We start from the raw sequence: 18,347 nt of genomic DNA on the forward strand, positions 1-18,347 counted from the left end.
AAGAAGAATAAGGAAGGGAGTGAGAGAGGAAGAGGGCGAAAAAAGAAAAAAAAAAAGACAGTGCTACGACAAGAGGGGATTTTTGGGGGAGGGAGGAGGAGGGGGGGTGGGGAGAGGTATGCTATTGTTAATGGCTACAACACCTTAGTATTCATTTACTGTAATCAAAGCGAATGATGGCTCCAATGCAATAAGCACGAGGCTGCTGCCTCATAAAATTAGCTGCTTTTTTTCTTCTTCTTCGCTTGGCTTCCCTCCACCGGTGCTTACATGTCTACGAAACTCCTCGTGTTCCTGTTTATTGCCCTCTATTGCCTTTCCTGCCCATACACAAAGGTCGAAGAGAGCTTTAACATCCAGGCAGCCCACGATGTCATTCACCATGGACGAAACATTGCCGCCTACGACCATCTCCAGTTCCCAGGCGTCGTCCCGCGTTCTTTTGTCGGCTCCATAATTCTCGGTTGCATTGCTCGCGCCATTGTCTCGCTACTAGAGGTGGCAAACATACACATTGACGACGGCATTACCGAGCAGATCATTGTGCGTCTTCTTCTTGGTGCCCTTGTGGCCTTGGCCCTGCTACGCATCCAAGGCGCGATCAAACGGCTTTTTGGCTATCCTGCTTCGGTCGTGTTTGTCCTTCTGACATGCTGCCAGTTTCACTTTATATTTTGGTCGAGCCGCACGCTGCCAAACACACTTGCATTACCCCTGGTTCTGAGTGGCCTTGGGCACTGGCTGGAAAGCTTGACAGCCACCTCAAGACGCCTTGCTGAATTAGGCGATATGATCCATGACCTGGTCATCGCCGGTATCATCTTTCGCTTTGAAGCCGGCATTCTGCTCGTCATTATCGTTGCTCTCGAATGGCTCGTTTATCGCACCTTGCCATTCAAGTTTATGGTCGTACATGGCTTGGCTAGCGCTCTCGTAAGCCTGGCGCTGACCGTCTCCGTCGATTCTTATTTTTGGCAACGCACAAATGACGATGGTGGCATATCACTCTTGTGGCCCGAAGGTGCGGTCTTTTACTTTAACGTCATCTTGAACAAGAGTTCAGAATGGGGCACATTGCCATTCTATGTCTACTTTGTATCGTTCCTTCCTCGACTGCTCTTGATATCCTATCCGCTGGCCTGGATTGCGTTTATCCGTGATGCACGCGTTCGCCGCATCATGATACCCTCGTTGATCTATATTGGTCTGTTCTCGTGTGTCCCGCATAAGGAATGGCGGTTCATCATCTATGTACTCCCAATTTTTACCGCAGCGGCAGCATCATTGGTCGGCAATGCATTATCCGTGGCCCGAACACGGTCATCTAAATTCATGATTGCCACACTGGCTGCTGGAGGCATGTTGGCGTCGCTCGGATGCTCGTTATTGATGCTATACGTCTCGATGCACAACTATCCTGGTGGCCATGCATTACGTCGACTCCATCAGATTGCTGCAGCCGATTCTACACCAGTTTCAGTTCATATGGATGTGCCTACTGCTATGTCGGGTGCTTCGCGTTTCGGCCAAGTTGCTCATCCGCAATGGTCCTACCACAAAAACGAATCTCACATCACGCCAGACGATTACATTGAAGCGGAGTACACGTATCTCATCACCAGTGACCCTGCATTCCACCACAAGCAATTCCAACTCGTGGATCAGACATGGGGTCTCGAAGCTGTCAAACTCAAAGCGCCAAAGGTCTATCTCGACAACCTCAAGCATTCCATCAATGATCCATGGGGCCTTTTGCCAGTCGACATCGTCATTCAACCCAAACTGTATACCTTGAAACTGATGAATCCCCAAACAACCTGGATTCAACACACGTTACGCAAACATCGAGTGGTACTTTACAGCAAGACTTATTGGTAAATGTTCGCAGAGACACATGATTAAACCCTATTTTCCTCCTTATTATTGCTGTTGTTAAAAAGCTAAAAATACAATGAGTCTCGTTTCTAACCTACTGACAATACATTCCATCCTCTTGCACAGCCCTTATTGCAGACGCGCCAAACAAGTCTTGAACCGAGTGTGTAAAGGTAGCTACCTTGTAATCGAGGTGGATCAACGTCGCGACGGGCTGGCGCTGAAGCAATCGTTGATCGACTTGACGGGTCGTCGGACATTTCCAAATCTTCTTGTGGATGGCCAAACTATTGGCGGATCGGATGAAATACTGCATTTGGAGAAATCAGGCAAGCTATCCGAGATACTCCCATGTAACCCCTAGAATTGGTGAATGACCACGACATGTTTTTTTCCCTGTGCTTCTATTTCTGTGTTTTATTATTCGCAAATAAATTGTATCATCTACACGCATATTGATCCTCCTTCCCTTTCACGCTTTCACCTTCTTAACCTGCCCTCCATCCCCAACAAAAAAAAAATAAAACTGATCTGAGGCGAAAAGGATCTTACTGGGGTGCAATCTGAACCCCAATAAACATCGCACAGAGTCTCCTATCTCTTTCTCTCATTTACGTAACATACTATTTTCTACATGTAAATTTGTTAAATGATTTGCACTTTGCTAAAAATGGGAATAAATGACAGCTCTCCCCCCACCTCACTCCCTCTTCATCATGTTCCTGAATATGCTAAGATTAATGTATCAATGTTGCTGTTATATACGCTTCGTCTACTGTACATGTGGCGATGATCTGGCTGCAATGAGATTCATATCAGAGACAATAGACCAGCCCAAATGCAGCAAGACGAGTGTCACGCATTTAATTACCCTATCACTATTGTAGTGAGCTATACCGTCGATTGTGGCATTTCACACATCCTTCTCTTACCGCTTCCCCTCCCTGTTTCTCCTATTATTGATGATGACCGTGTACTACAATATGTTTATCTTTTTACTCAACAACTGGGCATCGATAGCAAACACAAAACACATTTTGTGCTACAACAGTGGCTCAAAAAAAACTACTGGGTGACTGAAACTTGCTGCTATGGAGAAATATATCAGCATTTATATAAGCACGGTGTGTAACTAGTAATGAAAGGAAGACGATCATGCTGGTACTAAACAGCTGTACAAACAAGCACGCGCTGTTTGTTTCATCTGAGAGCCCATATGTATTTTACTTTACATTTTAGGTTGTGTGATAAAGAATCCATCCAAGCGGGAGCACAAACGATCAAAGTTTAATTGTCATGCAACCTTCTTTTTTTTTATAGGCATGGTGTCATAGGACCTTTTGGTTCTACTGTTAGGTCACAAGAAGTACAGTGTTTCTATCCCAACTTGTCGCTTGTGGAACATTCACTTGTCACTTGAGCGAATTTTTTTGTCCTCTTTTACAAATATGCTTGTTCGAAAAATCAATTACAAACAATTATGATCAGATTACATTCACAGGGTTTTGCGTTTGAGAATACACTTTTTTGCGAGGAACAAATACACTTTCAGTTGTCAGACAAACTCTTTTCATTTCGGTCAGTCCAATTTCTCAAATATGGTTGCACAAATACCACTTGCCCACCTTGAATCAGAATAAAGTTTTTTTCGTGCTTATTTAAATCTCGACCATTCAATGATCATCGACTCGAACAACAAAAGGCTGGAATTTTTGTCTCTACAGAAATCGTTTGGTCTTATCTCTTGGGTAGTTATAGAGTAAAAGTCACGTTGAAGGCCCACATTCTGTTTTTATTTCATTACCTCATATCAAGAGATTCGTTTCCGAAATTTCGTTGAGTGCTTCTCATTATAATTCATGGTTTTCTTTTTATTGTGAGCGATTTATGCAAGCTTTTCGACAGTTGAAATTTGACAATATCTGATCGTCTTTTAGGATTTGGTGCCGTGTAAAATACCTCCACTTTGTGCCCAAGATTGACAACAATTTCGATGACGGTTTTGTTGATGCGGAAAAAATGGCATAGTGGTCGGTGTTCGTACAGAACCCGGTGAAGTCGATCGTAACAAGTCGTACTCTCCGACAGGAATCGTTGATTGTAGCGAACATATCTTGTGTGTTTCCTGAGCATCTTGGGACAGACGCAAGCCATTTACGATTGTCCGTATGGTCGCGCGACTGCAGATCCGATGATGCTGAGGTGTTGTATGTAAATGTAACAACTTTAGTTGTTAATATTTAATATCCCAAGTAAACTGTAACATTTGGATTATAATTCAATTTCATACATTATGCTAATGGTTTCGCATATATGGGCCTCAAGTTACTTACTGTTGTTCTGGAAGAGTGAGCCATAGACTTTTTCGCAAAGTAGCTTTCGCGTCAATTTGATTGCTTGCAATTCCATGGATTTTAATATTGCACAGGACGTGTCTCGAGTGCTGCTGCGTCTGATGTATCCAATGTTAAAGATGGTGCCATTCGTTAGTCTCACGTGTCGCCGAAATTGATGCACATTAAGCAGATCGGCCCAACTGTAATCGCGGTATGCTTCTTGTACTAAATGGTACATGCGACCACTGACTCTTCCATGCTGTATTCTTTTGCGTTTGGTTCCACCCCAGGACCCATCTTTGACCATCCATTCGGCCAATTGATTCTGATTAACCGCACCATCTGGTAAATAGACGGCGACAGTCTGCAATACGTGTTCTTTGTCAAGGAAATGCGTTTCAGTGATGCCTTCAACGGGCTCAGTTAGAAAACTTCCTTTGACTAGATCCATGATTGCTGCATGCGATGGGTTGGCAGACGCTGGTATAATAATCGATGACATTGATGTGCTGGTGTTGTTGATGAAGGTGGTGCGCTTGTGCTGATGCACTGCAGAAAATAGGTAGTATCATTATATTGATACCTTATTGATAACCTGATATTATCATATTGGGTTTTGGAGTACCAACATAGTGCGTATCAAAATGTTGAGTTGTCGAAAATCAACGTTTGCAGCTGAGAAAGCCTCGGTTAAATTTACTGCCGATCTATATGTTTAAACGCCTGCCAGTAACATCTCTTATCTCAAACTGGGTCTAAACATTCGGCATGAAATAAAAACGTGTAACCATTCGGCAAAAAGCACTGCTGGTTCGGTCATGATCTGTTGAACCATAAGCTGCTACTCGAAGACATGACAAAAGTTGCCATGACGGATTAAATCGAGCGTCAAGAATCCGCTTGTCGACATAACAAAATGCGGAGCTACTCCCTAAACGCGAGCCGTGGCAACCTGCCTCATACCAAAATAACTCTCATTGACATCACTTACACATGGTAGCCTCTTATTTTCGTGCTGGTTTTCCAAGCTTACGATTTTTCTGCGTGCATGTTGCGGTTTTCAATTCTAGAATCATTTGTGATGGTGATTGTACTAATGCCTCTCGCATCCTCGCATACATGTTGTGTCTTGTTCACAGCAGGTCCCCAGCAGGACAGGTTCACTTTCGCATTATAAGCGTCATTACTACTTTGCATTAACGCTTCATACAGAAAGATATTCATTTTTTGCGCCTGATCTCTCCTTTCTATAGTTTGGATGTACGCGTGCGCGCAAGTATAATAGGTGTCGTGGTAGTAATTCTACAGTAGCATTGGAGATTTAAGGGTGTGGTGACTTCACGGATCGATATTTCTTGGAGCCTTTGGCTCTCACTCAAAGGCCTGGTTTTCAAGAGCAAAATGAAGCCCTCATACAACTCCGTAACCGTTTTTTTCCCAATAACTGTAAAAAAAGAATATTCTTAGCTCTTACAACAGGTGCAGCATACACTTTGATACTATATGCAATCACCAGTGTCATAACTACAGCTTGGAATCGCACGTAAGTTTTTCTATACATATGCACCCAGACGCGACAACTCTCTGTCTTTCACTCGATTCAACTAAATATATAGTAAAAGGGAAAGCGGAATTAACCAACACCTCCAATCAAGACATCTGCTATACTGTGACCTTAAGGATTGTCGATAGATTCTGCAACTGTCTTGCCCAACGAGTCCTTCATCTCCTTAGCAAGTTTGACGAGATCTGATCTGCTGCCAGTATGAACTTTTTTTTGCGGGGGCATAATCTCTACTTATCAGCGGCTTTTGTTCGGACATGGTGCCCTCATAGAATCGGTAGCTGGTTATAACAGCTTTACCCTGACTCCTTACAGTGGACTCTGCCGTCGGTACTACTCTTGTGCGTGTAAAGTAATAACAGCCTTTGAAAATAAGGCGTGTAATGTGATACCGTACCCCGTTTTACTTGGCGTGAGGTACGCTTTTTCGATGGAATGTTATCAACGAGTGTACTGAAGAAACGAAAAGGTGCTTCCACACGAATTGATAGCAGGAGCATGAAAAAATGGCTTAATTTCGGTAGCAGATTTGAGTTGATAATTGCTTCCTTCTAGAAATGTCTCACCAAATCTTATATATGTACGGACGCGCATTTGTATAGGTTCTTTGGTGGATAAAGGTGAACACATTTGTTTTTTCTTCATTTGCTATGCCTCCTTTCCTTCATCTATGTCAGATAGGTGTAGATGCATATAGTCCACGATAAAGCTTGTCTGGAAACGCACCTACATCGGTTATTGATGAAGAGCCAGCTCAACATATTGAACAGGTCGGAGGCCAGTTCCAGATGTGTAGTAGCCAGCATCTGTACTATACAACGCATTGTATTCAGCGCGATAAGCTGAGATTGGGAGAAAAGATGGTTTTTGACTTTGCAGAGAAGGCTGATCACTTTAAAGCAATAAGGTTTAGGGTGAGGGGGGAGGGGGTTATGCCGAAACAACAGCACAACCTACCTACTACACCCATATTGGAACATTCTCTGCACAGCTCGCAACTGTATCGCAGATCACGCACACAGTTCACAGTTACAGGGAGGGAGAGAGAGAGAGAGAGCCAGTCTCGCTTCTGAAGCCGGAGGAAATGTGTCTGTGTAACGCACCCGTTCTCCTTCCATCCAAACAGCAGCACTGCAGAAATAGGGAACGCATGCTGTACTATGTGAGGGAAATCCGTGTGGTGTGTGTATGTGGTGGGGCACCGCACCCACAGCCCCCCCCCCCAACTCCCCTTGTGGGAAAAGCAATTTGATTGGTTGACGTCACGATGAAACACGACCCGTCTGCGGAGTTTGACTCCATTTTCGGGGTGTTTGCTGGGTTCCTTTTTTTATTTTTTTTGTCTCTCTACTACCACTATACTGCTACACCTTTTAGGCACTCTGCGGTCTGCATTTGGAAACTCTACTCTTTTTTTCATAATTGGAAAATCATGAATGCGGGACAACTGAATCCGGATCTGCACCAACAAGCGACCATGCGCATGCCCGAGCCCTCTTCTTCGTCGTCGTCGTCGTCCAAGAAACAACAGCCTGGAAAGAACAAGCCTTTTGACGAAGACGACAATGATTCGGCCGATGATTCGGACAGTGAGAAGCCTAGCAAGCGCTCAGGCAGACGTAAAATCAAGATCGAGTATATTGAGGACAAGAATCGTAGACACATCACCTTCTCGAAGCGTAAGGCTGGTATTATGAAGAAGGTAAATATTTCCAAAGACACTCGCGCATTTGCAACAAGCAGTTGTATATGTCTCCTTTGAAAGCGTGCTCTCCAAGTTTTATTACTTTTGGGTTGCCTGAAAAAAAGAACGCGAGAAAAAAAAAAGCGCGCGCTCGGACTGTGCGGGGTGTTCTTTATAAGGATTGAACCATGGACAAGTACGTAAATGGAAAGGAACTCATGCATTTTGTTGGGCTTTCTCTCGCTAACAGGCATACGAATTGAGCACGCTGACAGGCACCCAGGTGTTGCTTCTTGTCGTTTCAGAGACAGGCCTGGTGTACACCTTCACCACAGTCAAGTTGCAGCCCATCGTCACCAAGCCCGAGGGTAAAAACTTGATCCAGGCCTGTTTGAATGCACCGGATCCTGTTCCAAACGAATCTTCTTCGGTAACATTTTCTTTTCTTATCCTTACCAACCTTTTATCCTCCTTCTCATCGTCGGATTCTGCTCATTCGTGTAGGATGCCACGTATACCAAGAGTGAGGCATCAAGACCTGTGGAAAAGAAGGAATACGATGATAAGAAGGTAACAAGTGAAAGACATTTCGTATCGATTCGACCAATGCGATTAAACATGGACCTTTGGTCGTTTGGGTATAGATCGATACTTCTGCTGGCCATCCAGCAGCGGCCGCCTTTGGTGCTGCAGCAGCAGCTGCGGCTGCGGCTGCGTCTCATGGTGGCTCGAGCGCAACAGGTGCTTATCAACCAGCAGCTTATGCACCCACACCTGGAAATGGAGGCCAAATGCCATCAGGGAGCAACGGATATCCTAGCTACATGACCACGCAAGCTGCAGCCCAGTACCAACAGCATCAGCAGCATCAACAGCATCAGCAGCAGCATCAGCAACAACAACAGCAGCCCCAACAGCAGCAGGGCCAGCCGCAACAGGGCCAGCCACAGCAACAGTACGGCCAGATGCCTGCACCGCCCTTTTATGGCGCCCAGCAAACGCATCACTACATGCCTCAGCATGCAAACTACTGGCAAAACAGTCCCAGCAATATGCCTCGACAGGAACAAGGGCATGGAGCTGATGACAAGGCCAGGGGAGCCGCTGGCGGTCCAGGCGGCATGCCTAAAAAATGAACAAACAAGACAGCTTTGTACGATTCCCCCTCATTTCTCTCTTCTCTACCCCACAGCAACGCCCGTCACTAACCCCCCTTCCCAGCCCTTGCTTCTTCTTTTATATTCTGCTTCCCCAACTTTTCTATACTTTCTTAAATCATTCACATAGGAAATCTCTTTAGCTTATAGGCTTTTTGTTTGTATACTTTTCTTTTGTTACTTTCTTTCTTTCTCTCTTTCTCTCTCTCCCTCTCCCACTTGTCTTATCGGTCTTATAGTGTTATATTATCCTTATATATATATATATATACATATATATTCTTTAGCATTCTCTTTAATCAGTTTACACAATCAGAATCATGACGTTGAGTGGAAGGAGGTGTAATTTATGTGTAGGAAGCTATATACAAAAGAGATGATGTAAGTAGTGCGTGTATGTCTAAAGAACAAGAAAAAAAAAAGCAAAAGATGGTGGGATGGGTATCTAATATATACATGACTAGTGAAGAGAGTGTGCCTTGGGAGGTGGGCGGGGGCACCATGTCAGGTACTCTGTTTAAAACAGCATAAATTTCGCAAACATGATCCAGCTCGCTGCTGCCAACACCAAATACGATCCGCCATAGAACCAGTTAGCCTTGAGTTCTGTGAGTTGTTGCGGATTAGCCATCTTGTTCTCGTCATCCAACATGGCTTCCCGTGCAGATCGATCCAACAAACGGTTGTACATTGAATAATCCAATATGCAAAGTATGACACCTGCAACGATAGCCAACGCTGCAATAGCAATAAAAAACAGCACAACACTCTTGTATCCTTTGTTCGGATCTGCATCCTGGAGTAGACCGGTGGTGATGTCGAACAAGGTACTGCCAATGTTGGTTCCTGATTTGATCAGTCCCATACCGGTGCCAACAAGCGACAATGGGAGAATGATCGGCACGGATGAAACAAGACCCACAGGACCCAGCGATAGACTGATGCTAAAGATCAACATACCGACTACGGGTGGGATGGTGGTAAAGTCGAGCAGCAGGAGCGATACAAGCATGCATACACCACTTCCAATCACTATGTAGCAAAAAGAGAATCCTTATCAGTGTTCATGCACTTTTTTGGTTACGACACAATCCAGATTACATACTCATCCAAGTACGCTTTCCGTATTTATCCAAGCAGACGCCCAAGAAAGGCATCAAGATGACAGGCAAAATCTGAGCTGTACTAGCGGTAGCAGCTGCACGTGCGTTGTTATAACCGAAACGGATCTTGACAAATTCACTAGAGTACATTATAAAATGTTAGTAGATGCTTTGCTTAAAAGTGGACATAGCAATCCCCCTATACCTGTTGATATGCAGAAAGCAACCCCAGGAGCCGCCCAGTAAGAATTCCATGGCAGCAATCAGCCAGAAAGAATGTGGCAAATACATCAACTTGTGCCATCGGAATGATTTCTTTCTCTCAATAGCCTTGACCCGTCGCTGACAGCCATTCGTCGGCAGATTCACTGTTCGCAGTAGCCCGATATACACCAGGTTGAACAAGAAAGAAACCATACACAAGAAGGCTGAAAACTAAATTTTGTTGACGATTTGGTGAAATATAGACATTAGTTACCAGTTTTCCTTTCTCTGCAGAACCAAGTGGAAGGAAGAAACTTCAATTTACCCAGAAACCATAGCCGTACCAGCCTGTCCAGTTAGCAATAGGCACGACAGTTGCCTGAGCCAAGAACGAAGCCAGACGACTGACGGTCAATAACAAGGCCATGACGGCAGCAAGGCTACGTCCTTTGAACCATTGACTCAGAATGGTTTCCTGGACAATGACAACAGTGCCACTGCCGATGCCGTAAAGAATGCGACCGATGATCATGGTGGGCAGGCTCGCAGACGATGTTGAGATGGCAACCAGGGTGTTTCCAGACGTTATCAAGACCGTCGTGATGATGGATCCAGGCACGGTGCCGAATGCATCCACAAAAATGCCGCCTATCACAGGGAGGACAGTGTTTACAATAGATACCGTCGATTGTATCACGCCATATTGTGAGTTGGTGATACCAAATTCCTGTATAATCCATCACAAATGTCAAAAACAACAACAACAGATCAAACACACACACACACACGTAATCACATAGCACATAGCACATCAGATCTGGATGGTCCTTACTTGCTTCACCGTGTTTTTCATGGCTCCTAATGTATGTGCGGCGAAATGACTACCGACTAGAATGGGGAAAAAAAGGTTTCGCAAAGACGGGGTCGTGAGTTTTGGGCTTGCCAACGATTGCAAGTAGCAGTGTTTAAAGCCACGATATAGATCATTATTTACCAGCCAAAAGGAGTGAGCATATTAACGCAACCATTTTATACTGCCATGGCTGTTCTGCAAGCTGACAGTAGTTTTCGTTGACAGGGTGCTGCTGTTGTTGTTGACAGCACGTTGAGCTGGATCGGCCGTCTTTTTTGTTACCAGAGCAACAAGTAGTGTCTTGCCTGTGGTGTTGTAGCAAAGGTGTGTTCTCGCTCACAATGGGAGCATTCAATGCCGGCGATGAGAACGCCATTGCTGTTTAATTAGGTATGTGTATGTGAGTAAAGCAAAAGAAAAAAAAATCCTATTTGAATTATCTGATTTTTGGATCGCTTTTCCATCTCAGTAAGCCAATCGCACCCCCCTGCCGAATTTTTGTATCACGTTGGCCTGTTTATTATCTGATTGTTGTCGCACAACGCCCTATGCTTTGTTGGAACCCAAGAAAATTGTATGGGTGCGTTAGACGATGACATGCGGACTGGGTAATGAGTGAAATGAAGGAAGGGGGGCTGTACATTTCTTTTCTCCAAAGGAAGAAAAAAAGGGAGGGATGAGACATGCTTTGGGGATTGTTTATGGTAATGCTAGATCTATTGGGCACCGTTCATGATGGCACGATACTTTTTCTGGTCCTGAAGCATTTCATGGAAGATGCGGTAGCGTCGCTCGTCCATTTCCATCACCTCCGGATCTGTCGAGGGCTCCACGAGCTGGCCAGCACGCCCCATGCGCACCATCACCTCCCACAAGCTGGTGTTGGCTTCCGCTGCACGGGCACCCAAGAAGGCCGCACCAATGACGACGGCAGCATCGATCCGCTCCGGCAGAATCACACGGCAACGAGTAATGTCCGCGTGCAGCTTGACAAAGATCGGGTTTTTGCACAGGCCGCCCGACAAGCACAGCGTGTCGATGGTGTAGCCCTCGGTGTTCAAGGCCTCGATGATGTGGCGGGTCTGGCACGAGATGGCCTGCAGCGTGGCCAGGTAGCGGGTGGCGAGGTCGTTGATGCTGTGGTCGAGTGAAACGCCAATGATCATACCGCGCAAGGTTGGGTCTGCTAATGGCGAGCGGTTGCCGTGGTAGTCAGGGTAGATGTGCATCTGGTTCGTCAGCTGCTCCAAGTGCTTGTATCCGTGCTTTTCCTGCAATCTTTCCAGATGGCGGTTCAGGAAGGCGTAGATGTTCATGTCCTCGGCCTCGGCCTGCTTGCGCGCCTCGTCAATGGCAGGGTGGGTGTTCAATGTGTGGTCAATGAGCTGGCCCGTGGATGATTGGCCACCCTCGGCATGCCACATGTCAGGCACCATCACGGAGCGATAGGGTCCCCAAACGCCCTTGACAAAGATAGCCTCAGGGGCCATGGCAATGTGACAGCTCGACGTGCCACAGGCAATGGCAACACGGTGCGAACCTTGTGCGAGCAAACTCTTGTCCAATGCGCCAAGCATCTTTGTCCGCTCGTCAGCAGAAGCAGTGGCGCCCAGCGTGGCGATAGCACCTGCATACGCATCGATCACGGCGGATCCAACGGGCGTCCCTGCAACCAATCCGAGCTCCTCTGCCGCTTTTGGGGTCAAGCCTTGTCCCACCGGATCGCCCGCACACAATACTTGGCCTGTCTCACCGTCAATGCCGCCCAGTCGCTGGAACCGCTCCTCCTTCAAGCAACCCAGTCCGATCGCCTCAAAGTAGCTTTCGTCCCATCCATGGCCAACACCCTTGGGCTGATACGAGCACTTGCACGTCAACGAGCACGTCGAGCGCGCCGTCGAGCCTGTGGCGCGGAACGTCAAAAAGTCAGGCAGATCCATGAGGTGGCCGATGTTGTCCCACTTGTGCGGCGGCAGGTTCTCTTTGAGCCACAGCGACTTTGGGATCTCCATCTCTGGGCTGATGGTTTTACCGACATAGTTGAGCACCTTGTGTTGCGTTGCATTGATGCGTGCGGCTTGATCGACGGCCCGATGATCAGCCCACAAGATGAGATTGTACTCGTTGTCCTCGAAGCCGGACGCTTCGTCCACCGACGCTGGCTCCCCATTCTTGTCCAAAACCACCAGCGAGCACGTTGCGTCAAAGCCCACACCCTTGATGTCCTCCTTGCTCACTCCTGCTTCGGCGATCGCTTCCCCGGAAGTCTTGCAAATAGCGCGCCAGATATCGTTTGTAGATTGTTCGAAAATGTCGTGATGGGGGTGGTTGAGCTTGATCGGCTCAACGGCTTGGGCCAGCAATTTGCCCTCTGTGTCGATAACGGCCGCGCGAGCAGACCTATTTTCATATTTAACTAAAAAGGTCAAAATCCCGTGTCACACTCTGCGTCTTCTCACTGTAGTCAATCAATCGTGAAGCCAAACGTTACCCTGTGCCAACATCAATACCGAGGTAGTAGACTTGTGGAGACATTATGTATGATAGTGATGGAGAAGAGGAAGAAGAAGAAGAAGAAAAGGTGACGGAAGGGGTATAAATATGGCATAGCCTTTGAGCAACGCGCGGCAGCCTTACAAACGCTAAATTCGAGATCCGAGAGTGAAAAAGAGAGAAAGACGGAGATTCCCAAAAGAGAACAAATTTTCCGAGGATCTGTAAGAAATAGGGCGCATGGAGACAGTTTCATGCCGTTAATGGTTTGGTGTGCTTTTTCGGGGTTGGGGTGGGTTGTGTGGGGTGTGGAGGCCTGCCCCCCTCCCCCCCCCTCTCAAAGAAGCAAAAACGCGCTTGATTCGTTCGTGTTTGTGCAAGGTTTATTTTCTATACCTACAACATGAGCTGCATAAGTATGTACAAGCCAGGAGGCTGCTATTGTATTTATATATGCATCATCCCTCCCCCCTCATTTGCTTCATGTAAACATGCTTGCTTGTACCGGTGTCGCTTTCGTTGAGACGTCTTATTTCTCTTTCCTGAATACTTGTTGTCAGTTCCAAAACTTTGATCTTGTAGCTATCCGATAAGTCAACGTCAGCAGTATCTCTATCGAAACCACCTCACTGATTGGTGTGAGAAGGTTGTAGTAGCAACGATTTATCCATTTTCCAAGTGTGTGCCAGTTGCAGGTAGATAGATCATCTCTTCTTTTCTCATGATGGACTTGCTTCTTTTGATGTGGCACACATCTTTAACATGATCTCTAATACGATGGCTAACTGCTACATCTACCTTTTATATGTTGCGGTGTATTATTGACCAAGTTCTTTCTGGGAAGAACCCAGTATTGCTGCCAACAGTAATAGGAGGCAGCGTTTGCTATGCTATAAGTGTAATGTGTGGTGTAAGTACACAAAATGATGCGTGGAATCTTTCTTTAGAGTTGTTCCTGTCACACCCAATGTACTCGAACAGAAATGCAAAAATCGGCTCAAGCCCCGGAACTTCCGGGTCGTAGTGCTGCCTGCAAGTAGTAGTCTACTGTATACCCAGCAGTTGGTTCAAATGCTATATGAATAGATTGTAATCGGCATGATGTACATGATAAAACAAGGACAGCAGGTCAGTCAGTACTTGATCTTTTCTTCTGTACCCCTTGGACAGGAAAATCGTACAGTGTTTGCGCCAATAAAGTCATCTTCTATACATTTGTTCACGAGGTAGATCATTCTTGTTGTTATTTTTCATGTGGTTTTTTGCACCGTGTAGGTCTTAAGATGGATCTGTGACAACATTGTTGGTTGCCACATGTAGGTGGGTTATAAAAATAACAAACAATATGCTTTTCATGTGGTTGTGAATGACAATAACCGGTTGTAGTCTTAATGTACATTTTTTCTACAAGGATGGACCCGCCACGCCCGCCTTAGCCATCTTCTTGTCATGGCCTTTCTTGCGATTGTGGTTGCCAAATCGAGCCTTGTTCTTGTCCTTATACGCACGTTGCCGTTGATCTTGTTCCGGTCCAGATCGCTGTGGATGCTTTTGGGTCCGTTTACTACTGCTGTTATCATCGCTGCCTCCTTGGGATGCTTTTGATTGGACCGGCACTTGCTTGCCATCGGAAAGCTTGTGCTTTTAGAGTCATATCAGTAAGAATAACAGGAAATACGGCAATACAGCAATCACGCAGTGACGAATACATAGAGAGAGAGCGAGACTTACATTTTCCGTCTTCTTTTGGTGCGCTTGTCGTTCTGGTATCTTACGATTGGATCGGTGGGACGAATCGCGGTGTTCAGCATTGTTGGCGACGGGTTCGCCTTCATATTCTATACTTTCAGCAGGACCCTTGTTCTTATTCTTGATCACATCGCCGGCATAATCGCTCTCGACTGCGCCCAGATCCACAGGTCCGCTCATTTCATTGAGATCATCATAGGTATCGTCATAATCGTCTTCATACATGTTGTAGATCCGCTGCAACACATTCTGCTTTTCACTTTTTATGAAGCTTTGATCTTGAAGCATGGTGTCGGCTGTTCCTCGACTAATATATGCGCAGATCATGAACCCCTTGTGAGTGAAGCAATCCACTACCTTATACTGTTTTATCCAGTCCCTAATACGATTCTAAACTTACTCTCTTGGTCCCATATGCATTTTGCTCTTGTCCACAGCCACTGTGCGTCGTGATAATAAATCAAACTCGTCATTGTCGAAAATGTTACGCCGCGAATCCAATATACTGGGTAGTTTCTCCATTTCCTCTTCCCCATGCTGTTGATCAGCTGACAAAAACGACGGCGGTAATCTAACAAATTCATACACTCCTTTGTTAGCAACAAAAATCACAAGAACCTTGCCTCTAATCCAACGCCAAACAGACCAACTTGGTCAGGAGAAAGGTAAGAAAAAGCGGATCACTTACTCTTGTAAAGTTCTATCCATCGTGTCTAGTGGCGTTGGTAAATTGTTATCCAAAAGCTGCATGATCACAACTTCAACGTCATTGTTGTTGTGCTTGAGACATGCCCGAATAAAGCCTTCGCCAAGATCAGGGAACAAGTCATGTATTTGTGAAATGTTTGCCACCTCATGGATATCATCCGCCTGTTGCTGTTTGAGAATTATACTTTGTCAGCCGCAGTAATCACAAAGTCATGCCATAAACGTTTGCCCACATTCGATATTTAAACATTCTTTGCCCGCTTTTTCCTTTGCTCACCTGTAATGCTGGCGCATCAAAGACTGGTGGCTCCTGTTGCTTGGCAGCAGATGGAGCAGCTGCTTGTTTCTTGCTCTTCCGCTTTTTGGTTTCCTTGACAACTGGAATGTTCATGTCTAAGATCTGCTGCGTCGAAAGTCTCAAAAACTCTATCCGCTCATCGTCGCCATTGAAAAGCTTCCTGTTAAGCGTCTCCAACGTCTCGTCAACTGAAAACGCAACTATCCAGTCCATAATCAATGGCGCGTCCAAGAAACCTTGACGCGGCTGCTCAATGTTGCTTTCCTCAATCCATTGCAGCAGCTTTTCCGAAAACATGTCTATCTCTTCGTCCACATTCCCGCCCTTGTTCTGCGATTCGAGGGGCTTCATGTAGACCGCGTCAACGATATGATTCCATGTATCCAATAATGCGAGTTTGATCTGGTACACTTTCGATCCCTTTTCCATCGTCTTTCTCATCAATGGCCCGTTATAACACTTTAAAATGGTGTCCAGGATCGACTCGTTGTTTCTTGAACCGGTAGCCGCTACAAGCGCTTGCAGGAGTCGTACAATGACATACAGACGCTCCAAATCGGTCGTAGCTGTCACCGTCTCAAGACACACCGTCAATGTCGCGATCGTCTCATTCAAAGCAGCCGTAAGCTTTTTATTCGTCGTCGACAGTTGGGAAAACAGTGCACGAACATGAGATGGGTTGGATTCGCCATAGATCACGGCAAAACTTGACAGTTGGTCTGGTGTAAACAGTGGGCCGCCAGCACTGTTGCTATTACTACTACTATTGGACTGCTGTTCGAGCAAACGTCCGGCACGCACGTACACAAGAAATACGCGTTTTAAGATTTCTGCAAGTACGGTGTTGCCATCAAGCTGACTATCCAATACCGCGGTAATGAATTTTTGTAAGCTTTCATTGTTGGTGATCTGGAGCATAAAATCGTCGTCGTCCGCATCAAGAAGTGTCGCCAGCTGGAAAAGCCAGGCATCTCGGGCGATCTGGTATAATTCGTTCGTCACGCCATCTTGGCTTTGAGGAAGAAACGGTAAAAAGTCAATCATTTGGAAAATAGGGTAAAACTTTGTTGGCACGTTGGGGGCAAAAGGAAAAGAAAGCGCTCTCTTTTTTTTATATCTATTGAACCGCAGCAACACACACCGAAGCTGCGGCAGATAAACACGCCATTCGCTTTTTATTAATTTAGAACCTCTGAAAAAACATCTTTGTTCGTTGCTCTTGACAGATAAGTAAAGTATCGCTATCATACAAGAGATAGCTTGACCGAACTGTTCACGAGTCTCTCAGATAGAGCATTCTTTGGATCAAGGGGTAGAATTAATTTACAGTAATGGTTGTGAAATTGTTATGGCTGCGACCGCACTATAGGAAAGAAAAAACCTCAGTATACCTTAAAAGGCCTGGTTTCTCTGATTCGTCTTATTGGTCGGCTGAAGCGTGGAATGCATTCAACTGTGTTTATGATTGGGTACATACATCGTATTGGTCGTTGTACGTATAGCTGTATCCGTTTGGGAGCATCATTGGATATTTCATCAGCTATTCACATTTCCTCATTGATCCTCTTTCATATTATGTATGCAAAAAACTGATTTCAATTGGATGACAATATGTTTATTATTAGTTTTGCTTTCTATTTTAAATCTTTGACAAATCATTTTTGCATTGTGTGGTACACAAGCAAATAAGTGTTCAATTCGATTTAGTTGCCAACACGACCGCAACCGCGAACACCACGAGCATTACGAGCACCGACGCGAGCAACACTGGTGCTGTCAGTGAAGTCACTAGCAGAGCCATCGCAAGAACGGGCGCGTTTGCGTGATGTAGTCTCTCTTTCAATTGGGTTGGCATATCATGGATGCTCATTCTATGCCATGCAATATGGATTATTGATCTACTGTTTACCTTGGCTTAAAAAGAGCAACACACTGGGCAGCTGCAACGCGTCTTCGTCTTCCGACTCTAACACTAGGAGCCTTGAACAGTCGTCTGTGTTTGATGTCGACGGCAACGCAACCTCATGGTGTTGACGAACGCTGGTTGAGTACAACCAGTATGTGTGCTATGAAGTACGTCAAATAAATCAGCATTGGTAGAGTATATATATCTTCATTCTGAAAAAACACATGTTTCCTCTTGTGGAGCGCTTGATATTGTCTGATAGCGTTTAAAAACTGTAATATTTTAAGGTAAGGATTATATACTTATATACCGGAAACGCTAATACTCCTAGTATGTACTTACTGATTTTTGGTAGAAGCCGCCCTAGGCAACGCGTTTCTTGTAAGTTATTGCGCGATCCCCCGAAGTTGCAGGATT

General features: G+C 45.5%; 6 protein-coding genes across 6 annotated transcripts; 2 read left to right on the forward strand and 4 right to left on the reverse strand.

The window, feature by feature from the left end:
- Positions 1-789: 789 nt before the first annotated feature.
- Positions 790-2,239, forward strand: BDB00DRAFT_757099 (Alg9-like mannosyltransferase family-domain-containing protein; the record flags this gene model as incomplete). The annotated part of the gene is made up of 2 exons (XM_053118960.1): positions 790-1,874; positions 2,002-2,239. The coding sequence occupies 2 exons, from the start codon at positions 790-792 to the stop codon at positions 2,237-2,239; spliced, it is 1,323 nt and encodes a 440-aa protein (XP_052983517.1).
- Positions 2,240-3,958: 1,719 nt separating this feature from the next.
- BDB00DRAFT_21555 (uncharacterized protein) lies at positions 3,959-4,869 on the reverse strand. Its single transcript, XM_053116498.1, has 2 exons — positions 4,209-4,869; positions 3,959-4,132 (listed from the first exon to the last, which is right to left on the reverse strand). Exons 1-2 carry the CDS (start codon positions 4,711-4,713, stop codon positions 4,116-4,118), a joined length of 522 nt encoding a protein of 173 aa, XP_052983518.1. The 5' UTR covers positions 4,714-4,869; the 3' UTR covers positions 3,959-4,115.
- Positions 4,870-7,030: 2,161 nt separating this feature from the next.
- BDB00DRAFT_805686 (uncharacterized protein) lies at positions 7,031-8,820 on the forward strand. The gene is made up of 4 exons (XM_053122207.1): positions 7,031-7,477; positions 7,710-7,889; positions 7,964-8,029; positions 8,104-8,820. The coding sequence occupies exons 1-4, from the start codon at positions 7,043-7,045 to the stop codon at positions 8,593-8,595; spliced, it is 1,173 nt and encodes a 390-aa protein (XP_052983519.1). The 5' UTR covers positions 7,031-7,042; the 3' UTR covers positions 8,596-8,820.
- A 313-nt stretch (positions 8,821-9,133) lies between these two features.
- Positions 9,134-10,776, reverse strand: BDB00DRAFT_881757 (major facilitator superfamily domain-containing protein; the record flags this gene model as incomplete). Its single annotated transcript, XM_053128102.1, has 5 exons — positions 9,134-9,648; positions 9,722-9,858; positions 9,925-10,154; positions 10,249-10,650; positions 10,756-10,776. The coding sequence occupies 5 exons, from the start codon at positions 10,774-10,776 to the stop codon at positions 9,134-9,136; spliced, it is 1,305 nt and encodes a 434-aa protein (XP_052983520.1).
- Positions 10,777-11,256: 480 nt separating this feature from the next.
- BDB00DRAFT_21601 (uncharacterized protein) lies at positions 11,257-13,588 on the reverse strand. The gene is made up of 2 exons (XM_053116501.1): positions 13,268-13,588; positions 11,257-13,176 (listed from the first exon to the last, which is right to left on the reverse strand). The coding sequence occupies exons 1-2, from the start codon at positions 13,309-13,311 to the stop codon at positions 11,493-11,495; spliced, it is 1,728 nt and encodes a 575-aa protein (XP_052983521.1). The 5' UTR covers positions 13,312-13,588; the 3' UTR covers positions 11,257-11,492.
- An 895-nt stretch (positions 13,589-14,483) lies between these two features.
- On the reverse strand, positions 14,484-17,170 carry BDB00DRAFT_21658 (uncharacterized protein). The gene is made up of 5 exons (XM_053116505.1): positions 16,004-17,170; positions 15,707-15,894; positions 15,419-15,589; positions 15,001-15,325; positions 14,484-14,904 (listed from the first exon to the last, which is right to left on the reverse strand). Exons 1-5 carry the CDS (start codon positions 17,066-17,068, stop codon positions 14,674-14,676), a joined length of 1,980 nt encoding a protein of 659 aa, XP_052983522.1. The 5' UTR covers positions 17,069-17,170; the 3' UTR covers positions 14,484-14,673.
- Between the last annotated feature and the right edge of the window lie 1,177 nt (positions 17,171-18,347).

This window comes from Zychaea mexicana (assembly GCF_025766255.1).
Source record: "Zychaea mexicana strain RSA 1403 chromosome Unknown BDB00scaffold_10, whole genome shotgun sequence".
NCBI lineage: Eukaryota > Fungi > Mucoromycota > Mucoromycetes > Mucorales > Lichtheimiaceae > Zychaea > Zychaea mexicana.

Bases quoted from the DNA above. Each gene is read 5' to 3' on its own strand.
- BDB00DRAFT_21555 (XM_053116498.1), bottom strand. From the start codon at position 4,713: ATGTCATCGATTATTATACCAGCGTCTGCCAACCCATCGCATGCAGCA.
- BDB00DRAFT_805686 (XM_053122207.1), top strand. From the start codon at position 7,043: ATGAAACACGACCCGTCTGCGGAGTTTGACTCCATTTTCGGGGTGTTT. The intron at 7,478-7,709 runs GTAAATATTTCC...TCTCGCTAACAG, and splicing joins AGGCTGGTATTATGAAGAAG to GCATACGAATTGAGCACGCT. The intron at 8,030-8,103 runs GTAACAAGTGAA...GTTTGGGTATAG, and splicing joins AGGAATACGATGATAAGAAG to ATCGATACTTCTGCTGGCCA.
- BDB00DRAFT_21601 (XM_053116501.1), bottom strand. From the start codon at position 13,311: ATGTCTCCACAAGTCTACTACCTCGGTATTGATGTTGGCACAGG. The intron at 13,177-13,267 runs GTAACGTTTGGC...ATATGAAAATAG, and splicing joins GGTATTGATGTTGGCACAGG to GTCTGCTCGCGCGGCCGTTA.
- BDB00DRAFT_21658 (XM_053116505.1), bottom strand. From the start codon at position 17,068: ATGATTGACTTTTTACCGTTTCTTCCTCAAAGCCAAGATGGCGTGACG. The intron at 15,590-15,706 runs GTAAGTGATCCG...TGAATTTGTTAG, and splicing joins ATGGATAGAACTTTACAAGA to ATTACCGCCGTCGTTTTTGT. The intron at 15,326-15,418 runs GTAAGTTTAGAA...CGCATATATTAG, and splicing joins ATGCATATGGGACCAAGAGA to TCGAGGAACAGCCGACACCA.